Source organism: Ovis canadensis, chromosome 3 (genome assembly GCF_042477335.2).
Source record: "Ovis canadensis isolate MfBH-ARS-UI-01 breed Bighorn chromosome 3, ARS-UI_OviCan_v2, whole genome shotgun sequence".
Taxonomy (NCBI): domain Eukaryota; kingdom Metazoa; phylum Chordata; class Mammalia; order Artiodactyla; family Bovidae; genus Ovis; species Ovis canadensis.
The window spans coordinates 58,025,370-58,038,715 of NC_091247.1; the positions used below are offsets into that span (position 1 = coordinate 58,025,370).

Below are 13,346 nucleotides of genomic sequence, written 5' to 3' on the forward strand. Positions count from 1 at the left end.
GAGATCTTCCCAACCCAGTGATTAGATTCAGGTCACTACTTATTTTAATGGCTCAGTAATATCCCATTGCATGTATATACCCCATTTTGTTTACCATATTCATCCATTGATAGATATCTGGGTTATTTCCACCCTTTGGCTCATGCTGCTATGAGCATGGGTGTGCAAATGCCTTTCCAAGCCCCTGATTTCAATTTTTTGTGTATATACCCAGAAGTGGAACTGATTTGTCTGGAGGAATTTTTAACATAGAGGACTTTACATGGGTAAGAGGTACTGGTGGGGTTTGTTTGGGTCCAGAGGAACATGCTGCCCACCAGCACTGTAGGAGGAGGCCCAAGGCCCACCCTGTTCCTCACTGCTCCCCTTCCCCAGGGTGTCCTATTTAGGCATCCCTCACCTAGTGAGGGGCTTCCCTGGTGGCTCAGTGGTAGAGAATCACTTTCAAAGCAGGAGACCCAGTAGACTCAGGTTCTATCCCTTGATCTGGAAGATCCCCTGGAGAAGGGAACGGCAACCCACTCCAGTATTCTTGCCAAAATAATCCTATGGACAGAGGAGCCTGGCAGGCGACAATCCATAGGGTCACAAAGAGATGGACATGACTGAAGTGACTTAGCACGCAGGCACACACCTACTGAGGGGAGAGGTGGGGCCGTAGGAGGTCAGACCTACCACTCGAGTGCAGGAAGTCTCTCCATCTGATTATTTAAACTCTTGTCAGGCATAGATCTTGCCCCTCAAGGAGTTGGGAACCCCTCTGAGCCTCTTTTTCTGTCTATTAAACTGAGGTGCTGTATTTGCCCTCACAGATTGTCAGTTCAGTTCAGTCACTCGGTTGGGTCTGACTATTATTAGTGACCCCATGGACTGCAGCATGCCAGGCCTCCCTGTCCATCACCAACTCCCGGAGTTTATTCAAACCCATGTCCATTGAGTCGGTGATGCCATCCAACCACCTCATCCTCTGTCGTCCCCCTCTCCTCCTGCCCTCAGTCTTTCCCAACATCAGGGTCTTTTCAAATGAGTCAGCTCTTCTCATCAGATCATCTCATCTCATCTCCTCTATCGGAGTTTCAGCATCAGTATCAGTCCTTCCAATGAACACCCAGGGCTGATCTCCTTCAGGATGGACTGGTTGGATCTCCTTGCAGTCCAAGGGAGTCTCAAGAGTCTTCTCCAGCACCACAGTTCAAAAGCATCAGTTCTTCAGCACTCAGCTTTCTTTATAGTCCAACTCTCACATCCATACATGACTACTGGAAAATTCGTAGCCTTGACTAGACGGACCTTTGTTGTCAAAATAATGTCTCTGCTTTTAATATGCTGTCTAGGTTGGTCCTAACTTTCCTTCCAAGGAGTGTCTTTTAATTTGTCAGGCAGCTCAAATGAATTAATGGATGTGAGGGACACAGAGGTGCCGCAGCCTGCTGGAGACCCACCGCCCTGCAAAGGCTGCCCTCCAAGTGCTGCACCCCCCATAGGTCAAACACGTGCGATGCAGGGGCAACTGTCTGGGAAGGCTGAGGCTGACTGTTTCCTGAGTTCAGCCCTGGGGCTGAACTAGCTTTTAAAAAAGGGACAGTGTGGTAAGAACACTTCCTCCTGACTTTTCTGGGGCAGTGATTTGCAAATTAGAGCCTGACCAAGAATCCCCCAGAGGGCTGTAAAAACAGAGCAGGGGCCCCACCCCAGAGTCTCTGACTCAGGAAGGTTATGGTCTGGTCCAAGGATTCGTGTTTCTACAAATGCTTGGGTGACCCTTGGGCTGCTGACCCAGGGACCGTACTTTGAGAACCACAGCTCTGCAAAACGGAGGAGAAAATGTGCTTATCTTGAAGACATGACACATGAGCTCCCTGCATCTGCCCTTTCCTCTCCTCTCCCTTTCTTAATTCTTTCCTTCCTCCTTCATCGGATATGTATTATTAGAGCACAGAGTCTGGGCTGGACTGACCAGATAGTCCTTGGCTGCCCAGGGCCTGAGCTGTGACCGGATGTGGAGGAGTCCAAGTGAGTCAAGCTGCTGGGGGAGGGAAAATACCCCTGGTCTGGGAGAGCCCAGGGCACTGTGCAAAGCCGGGGCAGCCTTCACCCGGGGTCAGCTGGTCCCCTGGCAGCAGACTGCTGGGTGAGGAACTGGTCTTGGGAGAGGCGCCTAACACAGCACCGTGCCGGGTGCAGCAGCCAGGCCCCAGGGTGCTTGCCAGGCCAGGCCTCTGAGGCAAGACTGGAAAGCAGGCTGGGAGGCTCAGAGAGTAGGGGCAGAGGTCCGTGGGCACTGGGAATGGCCAGCCCTTGGCCTTAGATGACCAGCCAGGTTGTGATATTTTTCTTTGAAGGCTTCATCACCCTTGTCCCGCCCGTGACCCACAGTGAACCCTGCCGTCCAGCTTCCTGAAGACTCATCCATCAGACTTCTCTGGACCTTTCCCCCCGACCCCAGCTCCCAACCCAGTCCCAAACAGACCTGGGTCTCATTTCCCAGGGCTCCCTTTTCTATTTTCAAAGGAGATTACAAACCCATGTGATCAATAGAACCTAAGACTCATCCTCAGTTAGTGAGTTCAGTCATTCAGTCATGTCCGATTCCTGGCAACCCCATGGACTGCAGCACACCAGGATTCCCTGTCCATCACCAACTCCTGGAGCTTGCTCAAACTTATGTCCCTCAAGTTGGTGATGCCATCCAACCATCTCATCCTCTGTCATCCCCTTCTCCTCCTGCCTTCAATCTTTCCTAGCATCAGGATCTTTTCAAATGAGTCAGTTCTTCCCATCAGGTGGCCAAAGTATCGGACTTTCAGCTTCAGTATCAGTCCTTCCAGTGAATATTCAGGATTGATTTCCTTTAGGATGGACTGGTTGGATCTCCCTGGAGTCCAAGGGACTCTCAAGAGTTTTCTCCAACAGCACAGTTCGAAAGCATCAATTCTTCGGTGCTCAGCTTTCTTTATAGTCCAACTCTCACATTCATACATGACTACTGGAAAACCATATCTTTGACTAGATGGACCTTTGTTGGCAGAGTGATGTCTCTGCTTTTTAATATGCTTTCTAGGTTGGTCAAAGCTTTTCTTCCAAGGAGTCTTTTAATGTCATGAAATGGGGTGGATAGGATGAATGCCGCTGGCCTGAGGGGATCACACCAGATAATATAAACTTCCTGATGTTCAAGCTGGTTATAGAAAAGGCAGAGGAACCAGAGATCAAATTGCCAACATCTGCTGGATCATGGAAAAAGCAAGAGAGTTCCAGAAAAACATCTATTTCTGCTTTATTGACTATGCCAAAGCCTTTGACTGTGTGGATCACCACAAACTGTGGAAAATTCTTCAAGAGATGGAAATACCAGACCACCTAACCTGCCTGTTGAGAAATCTGTATGAAGGTCAGGAAGCAACAGTTAGAACTGGACATGGAACAACAGACTGGTTCCAAATAGGAAAAGATGTATGTCAAGGCTGTATATTGTCACTCTGCTTATTTAACTTCTATGCAGAGGACATCATGAGAAACGCTGGACTGGAAGAAACACAAGCTGGAATCAAGATTGCCAGGAGAAATATCAATAACCTCAGATATGCAGATGATACCACCCTTATGGCAGAAAGTGAAGAGGAGAGTGAAAAAGTTGGCTTAAAGCTCAACATTCAGAAAACGAAGATCATGGCGTCTGGTCCCATTACTTCATGGGAAATAGACGGGGAAACAGTGGAAACAGTGTCAGACTTTATTTTTTGGGGCTCCAAAATCACTGCAGATGGTGACTGCATCCATGAAATTAAAAGATGCTTACTCCTTGGAAGAAAAGTTCTGACCAACCTAGATAGTATATTCAAAAGCAGGGACATTATTTTGCTGACTAAGGTCCGTCTAGTCAAGGCTATGGTTTTCCTGTGGTCATGTATGGATGTGAGAGTTGGACTGTGAAGAAGGCTGAGTGCTGAAGAATTGATGCTTTTGAACTGTGGTGTTGGAGAAGACTCTTGAGAGTCCCTTGGACTGCAAGGAGATCCAACCAGTCCATTCTGAAGGAGATCAACCCTGGAATTTCTTTGGAGGGAATGATGCTAAAGCTGAAGCTCCAGTACTTTGGCCCCCTCATGCGAAGAGTTGACTCACTGGAAAAGACTCTGATGCTGGGAGGGATTGGGGGCAGTAGGAGAAAGGGACGACCGAAGATGAGATGGCTGGATGGCATCACGGACTCAATGGACATGAGTCTGAGTGAACTCAGGGAGATGGTGATGAACAGGGAGGCCTGGCGTGCTGCGATTCATGGGGTTGCAAAGAGTCAGACACGACTAAGCAACTGAACTGAACTGAACTGAATATCACAGGAATCCTTGCTACCTTGTACTGCTGTCCTCTGCAGTAAAGGGCTTGCACCCAGGTTTTGAGGTTCTTTCCAGTAACACACATGATATATTTCCCCAAATCTTCAAAATTTACCTCCAAGGATTTCCCTGGTGGTTCAGTGTCTAAGACTCTGAGTTCCCAATGCAGGGACCTGTGTTTGATCCCTAGTCAGGGAACTAGATCCCACATGCCACAACTAAAGATCCTGCATGGTGCAACTGGATGCTTTTGAACTTTGGTGCTGGAAAAGACTCTTAAGAGTCACTTGGACTGCATGGAGATCAAACCAGTCAATGCTAAAGGAAATCAGTCCTGAATATTCACTGGAAGGACTGATGCTGAAGCTGAAGCTCCAATACTTTGGCTATCTGATGTGACGAGCTGACTCACTGGAAAAAACCCTGATGCTGGGAAGGATTGAAGGCAGGAGGAAAAGAGGAAGACAGAGGATGAGATGGTTGGATGGCATCACCAACTCACTGGACATGAGTTTGAGCAAACTCTGGGAGACGGTGAAGGGCAGGGAAGGCTAGCATGCTGCAGTTTATGGACACAGAGTCGGACACAACTTAGTGACTGAACAACAAGGCGCAACAAAGATCAAAGATCCTACGTGCTGCAACTAAGGCCCAGCACAGACAAATAAATAAATAAAATAAATACTAAAAAAATTTACCTCCACTTTAGATTGGGGTTCTTAGCTCCTTAATGTGGCTGCTGGCCATTTATTTGTTCCAGTTTCATCTTGTGAGCTGCCAGTTCCCCGGCCAGGCAAAGCACAGGAGCCCCTCTCCAGACCTGGCTGTCCCGTCTATATGCCCAGGAGGCATACTCAGGAGGGGTGCTCCTTGGCCTGGGGAGGCATGTGGTATCCTCACATTTACCTGCTCCTCCGATGTGAGACCCTTTCCCCAGTGCCTCAGCAGAGGGGGTGGGCACAGTGTGGAGACCGGGAGCCCAGACTCTTGAGCTGGCAGCCTGGCTCAGATCCTTGTGCTTCTGTGTGTTTTCTGTGCAGCGTTGCCATGAAAGGAGGAGCATAACTGCGTCCCTCATTGCCCTGGATGAGATGCAGGGGAGAGTGGGTTTCTGCACCTGGAACCCAGCTAAGAGCAGCCACTCAGGAGTGCAGGGCTCTCCACGCTCTGCTCCTGACTTCAGAAACTTTCTGCGGTTACCATGGTTTCTCCAGCACCATGGAAATGCTATCACATATGGAGATTCCTTGTTAGTCCCTCACAAGGGAGAACTTGCTTTGTCAATCTCTGTACCTCAGAAGATGACCAGCTGTCTTAACTAGAGTCAAGAAGTGAGCACAGCTCTGTGCAGCCAGCAGTGAATCTCCTTAACCACATGGTGGTGAGTTCTTGGTCTGTATAATCTCATTCGGGCTTCCCTGGGGGCTCAGATAGTAAACAATCTGCCTGCAGTATAGGAGACCCAATTCTTGGGTTGGGAAGTTCTGCTGGAGAAGAGAATGGTTACCCACTCCAGTATTCTTGCCTGGAAAATTCCATGGACAGAAGAGGAGCCTGGCGGGCTACAGTCCACTGGGCGGCAAAGAGTCTAGTAACACTTTCACTTTTCTTTATCTCATTCATTTAATTTGGGTGGGGGGTTGGGGGGAAGTAATGCAGCTGCCAAAGGTTATCTATTAATATAGATGTAAGAAATGAGTCCTTTAAAATTGACAGTAAAGGTCAGTGGAAACCAACCAACGGGAAATGGGCAAATGATACAAATAGACAGTCTCACAATGCAAATCAGACTAGCCAATTCACCTGTGAAAAAATGCTCAGAATTATGACAAGGGACTTGCAGACTAAAGTAACAATGAGATGGTGTTGTTCGGCTCTGAGTGGCTAAAATTTAAATGATTCCATTTTGTAAAAGAAACAATGTCACCCCCTGACACCCCCACCGCACCCCCACCGCCACACATGTGTAGGAGGCAGGGTTTCTCAGCTCTAGCACCGTGGACATTTGGGGCCAGAAAATTCTATTCATTCATTTCTTTGGCCGTGCTGAGTCTCCCCTGCTGCCCATGGGCTTTCTCTAGTGACAGCGGTGGAGGGCTGCTCTCTAGTTGTGGAGGCCTCTCATTGAGTGGCTTCTCTCTTTGCTGAGCGTGTGCTCTAGAGCACACCAGCTTCAGCAGTTGCAGCACGTGGGCTCTAGTTCTGGCACAGGCTTAGTTGCTCTGCCGCACGCGGAATCTTCCTGGACCAGAGATCGAACCCATGTCTCCTCCATTGGCAAGATGGGTTTTTAACCACTGGACCACCCCAGAAGCGCAGTTTTTCTTTTTATGAATCAAGCAGTTTATTAACCCAGTATCATTTGTTGCAATGTTTTTTTTTTAAGCTTTTTTTTTGATGTGGACCATTTTTATTTATTGAATTTGTTACAATATTGCTTTGGTTTTATGTTTTGGATTTTTTGCCTGGAGGCTCCCTGACGGGGGGTCCAACCTGCACCCCCTGCATTGGAAAGCGAAGTCCTAACCACTGAGCAGCCAGGGAAGTCCCTGTTGTAATGCTTCTTGTCTGCAGCTGCCACCTGTCTTCCCAGGTGGTGCTAGTGGTAAAGAACCCGTCTGCCAAAGCAGGAGACGCAAGAGACCCTAGGTCGGGAAGATTCCCTGGAGGAGGGCACGGCAACCCTCTCCGGTATTGTTGCCTGGCGAATTCCGTGGACAGACAGGAGCCTGGTGGGCTACACAGTTCATGGGGTCACAAAGAGTCGGACACGACTGAAGCGACTCTGCACTCTCGCAAGCCACCTGTCTGGCAATTCTGTCCAGATCTGTCCTGGACGTGTCGATTTGCAGCTCCCATCTTGGTCCTTTTCCACCATCTTCAGGCCCTCCAGGGCTAGGAGGACCTGGCAGGCCCTGCTCTTGGGGTTGGTCAGGCAGCATTTCTCTGACACTCTCTAGAACTATTGGTTATGGAACCACCTCGGCACCACCTGGGAAGTACAGATGCTGTGCTGTGGAAGCAGCTCGTGTGTAGAACCACAGGGACTGAGCTCTTTATGCTTGGCCAGCCTGACAGCATCCACCTTTCAGCTTCCTGGACTTTGTGAGAAAGGCTGCCAGGGCTCTGATGAACTCCGGCTGGTTCACGTCTTTTACGGTAACTCCAGGCATGTCCAGGCCTCCACATTGCCACCCAGGGGAATGTGCTCATGGGCTCAGTTGTGTCTGACTCTTTGTGACCCCATGAACCTTTGTGACCTCATTGACTTTTGGGACCCCATGGACTGTAGCCCGCCAGGCTCCTCTGTCCATGGGATTCTCCTGGCAAGGATACTGGAGTGGGTTGCCATTTCCTCCTCCAGAGGATCTTCCCCACTCAGGGATTGAACCTGAGTCTCCTGCATTGGCACGGGGGATTCTTCACTGAGTCACCAGGAAAGCCCGCCAGTAAGCAGAACATGGAGGGGTAATTCTTTACTGTCCTTGGATTGCAGGCGATGTAGCATTTCAGACCCCTGCCCACTAGGTAACAGTAGCACCCCCTGCTCTCCAGCTGTGATGACCAAAGATGACGGGGCCAAATGTCCAGGGGGCAAAACTGTCCCCCACTCCCACTTAAAAGACCACTTGCTATATAGGTAAACATTTATAGCCGCATGTGCTTTTATGAACACGGATTTAATTTTAATCACTTTTACAGATAAGGAAACTGAGGCACAGAGAGGCCAGCTGAGGTCCCGAGATTCCACGAGTCGTCCGATTTCACAGCTGTTTCTTGCCTGAAATGCGGCCATGCTGCTCAGCTCCATTCTTGAGGTTTGACTGGTTCAATATACCAGCACTTCATGTTTCCAGGCAAGAACCATGGGTCAGAGAAGACTTGAGGCCTGTGGTTTCTGGCTGGTATCTCTCTGAGATAACAGTGCTGGGCAGCCAGTGTGGAAAACAGTAGTCAGTGGATGCATGACCTGTGAACAGGGTTGACTACCACTTGCAAAGAAAGGCCTGGGGGGCTGCACCATCGAGGGAGAAGGTGGGGGAGCTGGGCTGGGAGTGGGTGCATGAGGAGGGTGGTGATGACTGGACTGCTGATTCTTTCTCATTCCCCTCCCTTCTGGCTTCTGGCACCCGAGTGCCTCCTCACTTCTCCTTCCCACTCTGGCTTCTCCCCAGAGCCAGCTGCGTGGGTGAGGGCCTCACCCCGAGTGGCAGGGGAGGGCAGAGTGCATGTTTATGCAATGCCTCATGACTTCCTCAGCCTCTGGCTGGGTCACACAGGCTGAATTTCCGATGTGCTTGTCAGTTTGGGGCCCTAGACCCTGAGCTCAGCAAAAGCAGGGCCTGTATACTTCCTGTATCTTTGGGAGCCTGGTGCAGTGGGCATCAAGACTGCGTGTGTGCAGAAATCCCCTGGCAGTTCAGTGGTTAGGACACTGAGCTTTCACTGCAGGGGGCAGGGGTTTGATCCCTGAATAGGGAGCTAAGATCCTGCATGCTGGCATGCAATCAGAAAAATAAAATAAACAACCTGTCGTGCTCAGTTGCTTTAGTTGTGTCCAACTCTTTGTGACACTATGGACTGTAGCCTGCCAGGCTCCTCTGTCCCTGGAATTCTCCAGGCAGGAATACTGGAGTGGGTTGCCATTTCCTCCTCCAGAGGATCTTCCTGACTCCGGGACTGAACCTGAGTCTCTTGCATCAGCAGGCAGATTCTTTACTGCTGAGCCACTGGGGAAGCTTGCCACCTCTTAAAAAAAAAAAAAAGATACCCATGGAAAGATAGTGCATCAAAAAAAAAAAAAAGATCGGGTGAGTGCAGGATGAGGGGAGGGGGAAAGAGGGGCAACTGCTTAAGCGCTGAGCAGCTCCAGGGACAATCAAGCCCAGCCCAGGTGAGCTGAGGTGCTCAGCCCTGCTCCCGGGTACCAGGTTCTGGCCTCTCCCTGGGGCTGCGAACAAACCAGAGCTATATGAACTCAACAGAGCTCTTGATTACCTCTCCAGGGAGGAGCAAGGAACTGCTTAAAGAACTCAAGGCATGATTCTCTTTCAGGAATTCAAGCTTAGCTTTTTAAATGGGAACTTCTCAGAGCTGCTTCTAGAAACACTTGCTGGTCACGTCCCCTCCTCCTGCCCCTGCAGGAGCCCTGCTGCTAGGAACTTGTAAGCTGAGCGAGCAGGTGCCCTGATGTGCTGGGCTGGGAGGCAGCTACAAACCTCTTGCTTTCTGGCCAGAAGCATCACCACCTCTTTGTTTGCTGAGGCTCCAGGTAGAGCCTATCAAGGTGTCCTTTGAATCACACTGTATTCTTGGCACCATGAGAGCTTCATCTCATACATACACACACACACACACACCCACCTGCTTCTTGAGGGCAGGTATCAGACCTTAAGATCTTTGTGGGGAAATCAGGTGTCTGACTCACACAGAGAAGTCAACTCACCAATTAAGAGGGGATGCTGGCTGTGACCTGGCACAACCCAGGGCTTATTCTAATAAGTTGGAGATTCTCAACCCTGCTCATATTAGACTCATGCTTGTTGCTCAGTGGTAAAGAATCTGCCTGCCAAAGCAAGAGACTCAGGTTCAATCCCTCAGTCAGGAAGCTCCCCTGGAGAAGGAAATGGCAACCCACTCCAGTATTCTTGCCTGGGAAATCCCATGGACAGAGGAACTTGGTGGGCTACAGTCCACAGGGTTGCAAAGAGTCGGACACAACCGAGCACACACACACACACGTGGGGTACGCAGGATCTTAGTTCCCCACCCAGGGAATGAACCCACGGCCCCTGCAGTGGAAGCGTATCATCCTAACCACTGGATCGTCAGGGGAATCCCAGGTGAGTCCTGTTTCTGCCAGCTTTCCCCTGGTGCCAGTGCAGGACACACAGGCTGAATATGGTCATCATGTGCCTGGAGGAAGCAGCGTGGGCACTGTTCTCAGACGAGGCCTCCCGTCCCAGGCCAGCCATCGCTCCCTCCCACTGGCTTCTACTCCCCTGGCCTCAGGGCTAGAAGCTGGTTGTGGACGGGGGACACCGTAGGGACTGGCTGGAGTCAGAGGGGGAGGCTGCCAAGGTTGAGCTCTCCTTCCACACCCTCTGCCAAAAAAGCAGAACAGGAACCTGAGCTCTGACTGCGCTGAGTAGTTTCACTTGTGAGCTCTCAAATCACAACACAGAAACCATAAACCAAAGAGTCAAGAACAAAAAAACCAAAAGCCTGAGGTCTCTTCCATGTTTCTCCTCCTGCTGGCTGGTTCCAACGATGTTTATTACTCAGCCTGAGTTGGAATAACATTAGACAAAAATAGAAACAGCCTCTGGTTCTACAAAGCCTGGGTCCAAGTCCTCTGACTTTTCTGTCCATGCCAGGGCCCCACGCTGCTGGTACCAGAGGTCAAGGGAGCCCCGGATGGGGCAGAGCCTAGAGAGACACAGGCCTCAGTGCTGGATTGAGAGCAGAGCTAGGGAAAGACAGCCAGGCAACTCACTCCAACAGTGCAGCCCAGCTGGGGATTCAGGGTTTCAGGTGGGAGTGAGCTGCCAGGGCCCCGGAGAGGCATGCCCCAGGCTCAGGGCTCATCTGACCAGCTGGGGTGCAAAGCCACACGCCCCAGGCACAGAAAGCGGGTGGGGAGAGGTCTCTACCATCCTGTGCTTGGTCCAGAGAGAGAGCCTCAGGAGGGACTCTTACGGAACTCTGTCCCCAGGGGCAGGTGCAGCCAGCAGAAGCAGGCCAAGGGGCAGCAGTGTTCTGCCCGTTTTGAGCCCCCAGGAAGCCTGCCTGCAGTCACCGGCTGCTCACAGCACTGAGACCTCACCTGCTTACCCTGGGGGTATCTGGGGGTTCCACCTCCGAGGTGTCCTGCAGCACAGGGGAAGGTCCAGCCACTTTGAGCCAGGGTTAGGGGGTCTGGGGGGTATCTGGTAAGGACTTCATTCGCATCCTGAGATGGGAAGGGGTGAGGATGAGCAACTCATCCACTTCCCAGGTGATCTCAGCCCAGCTCAAAGGCCAGCTGCTCTTTGGACCCCCAAAGTCACTGCCAGGCCCTGCACCATCACTGTGAACTGCCCAGGACTCTGGTCTCCCGGTTCTCTCCTGTGACGGGCGGGCTGGTGTGCAGGTGTCACTATCTTAGTGGCTGCTTGAGCTCGAAGAGGCCGGTCCCACCCTTGACGACCTTCCCGACCACGAGGCAGGCTGATGGGGACCTCAGTTCGTCATGGGATCCTGGGAGACACAGAGCACTTGTGAGGTGTAGCTGGGAGTGATGGGAGGGGAAGGGACAGGTGTGGAGGGCACTCAGCAAGACGCTTGGCGGTTAGGGCACCTCCAGGGCCACGAGGGTGGTCCTGAAGCTTGGTGCCTGGTGGGAATGATGCCGCTTTGCTTCTGCATTTTGAAGAGAGGAAGACCCTCCCCTTTCCTCCAAAATGCAGAGGCAGCCCTCCAGTCTGGTGCCCACCCACCAGCGCTTCCTGTGTGACAGCCCAGGCTCTCCCCAATGTGCGAGGTTGAGGAAGGGTGCCTGAGGGATGAGCCTTGTCTGCCCAGAACAGAGTCAGGCAGGGGTGGGGAAGGCCAACGATGTGCCCACGACTGACCCAGGAGGGTGGCCTGCTTCAGAAACTGGAAGCTGGTCTCAAACGTCATCTGCTGCAGTGGTGAGGAGTTTGACCGGATCCCAAAGCGGTTCAGGGGCTTGTAAACACCCTCGAAGCACATGTAGTCAGCCACCAGCGAGAGGTGGCGGGGGTCAACGGCGATGCCTGTCACAGGGGTGGCAACAGAAGGATGGGGGTTCAGCAGTGAAGAGGGGATGGGGAGGGGGGCAGCAGCGTCACCTGACCCCAGGGCTCCCCCCGACCCAGCTCCGTTACCTACTCACTCAGCTCTCTGACCTGACCTCGGTGGGCAGCCCTGTGTCCCCGGGCATCACGACTGAATCTAGCAGTGTGGGGAGTAGCCCTGCAGGACACGAGCCGCTACAGCGCTGTGTGCCTTTGGGAACTGAAATTCTGAAGGCGAGGTGAGGAAGAGGCTCTCCCTGAGGCCAAGATCAGAAACATGCAGGGGGGTGGGGAGGCCTTGGGGATGGGACTGACAAGACTGACACCCAGGGACCCTTCTTTATGGGGGCCCTGAGGGTCCCGTGGGCTCCACCCTCGCTGCACCCATATTTCAGCTCCTTGAAGATCTAGACTGGCACCCCGGGGCCTCCTGCCTGCCACCCGCATCCCCTCTCACCATATACGGCAAACACGTCCTTGATCTCCTTTTCAATCACGCGCAGTGCGGCCTCGATGCCGTACGTGCTGGCCATGGCATGGATGTCGTTGGAATAGAGACGGCGCAGATCTAGGACCTGCGGGAGGTGGGAGAGGATGGCGTGGAGGGCCTTGCCTTCTGCTCCCTCCCACGGACATGTTCCACCCCAGGGCCTCACTGCCTCCTTGGCTGGCGTGCTCGGGTGCAGCTGATGACAAAGTGGGCATGAGGTGGCTCAGGACTAGCCTAAGGAATGGTGTGAGTGGAGTGGCCGACAGCATGCTGGCTAGGCCCAGGGTCTCTCTCACCATCAGCCAGGGCTGGGTGATGATTTGCTACCCACTTTCAGAGTCAGGAACAAAGGTGTTTGTTTATATAACAGAGAGACCTGTTTCCGAGGGTGGAGGCTCTGCTGGTAGGTGAGGCAACTTCCCTGGCAGAGATTCAATTTCCTTCCCTGGGCACGGGGGTCTGCCAGGCCTCTCCAGGGACCTGAAGCTCCAATTCAGCCATCCCCAGGCGGGGCTCACAGTGGCTGTGTGCTAGGGCATGTCACCGCCAAAGGAAACAGCAGAGGCCCCGGCAGGGTGTGACTGATCCCACAGGCATGACTCGAGTGCGCCCTGTCAGTGGCTGGCACTGGGGAGGCCTGAGCCCTGCCCGCTCTGTCCTCTGGTGAAGCAGCTGGCAAAAGGCTCCAGGCAGAGGTTGGGCGTGTGCAGGGCAGTG

At 52.2% G+C, this 13,346-nt stretch overlaps 1 protein-coding gene, 1 long non-coding RNA gene and 1 pseudogene across 2 annotated transcripts in view; 1 reads left to right on the plus strand and 2 right to left on the minus strand.

Moving 5' to 3' along the window:
* The first annotated feature begins 1,948 nt into the window (after positions 1–1,948).
* On the plus strand, positions 1,949–8,883 carry LOC138436878 (uncharacterized). The gene is made up of 3 exons (XR_011255651.1): positions 1,949–2,013; positions 5,381–5,721; positions 8,043–8,883. It is a non-coding gene; the product is annotated as an uncharacterized lncRNA (long non-coding RNA).
* LOC138435157 (small ribosomal subunit protein eS19-like) lies at positions 6,126–7,586 on the minus strand (annotated as a pseudogene).
* A 1,688-nt stretch (positions 8,884–10,571) lies between the features above and the next one.
* Positions 10,572–13,346, minus strand: part of POLR1A (RNA polymerase I subunit A) — an 85,434-nt gene continuing 82,659 nt past the window's right edge. The window contains exons 32-34 of the mRNA XM_069583088.1: positions 12,597–12,714; positions 11,954–12,118; positions 10,572–11,579 (exon numbers count right to left, since the gene is read on the minus strand). Of these exons, the coding sequence (XP_069439189.1) occupies positions 11,479–11,579; positions 11,954–12,118; positions 12,597–12,714 (384 nt within the window). The 3' untranslated portion in view covers positions 10,572–11,478. The remainder of the gene's footprint in view (positions 11,580–11,953; positions 12,119–12,596; positions 12,715–13,346) is intronic.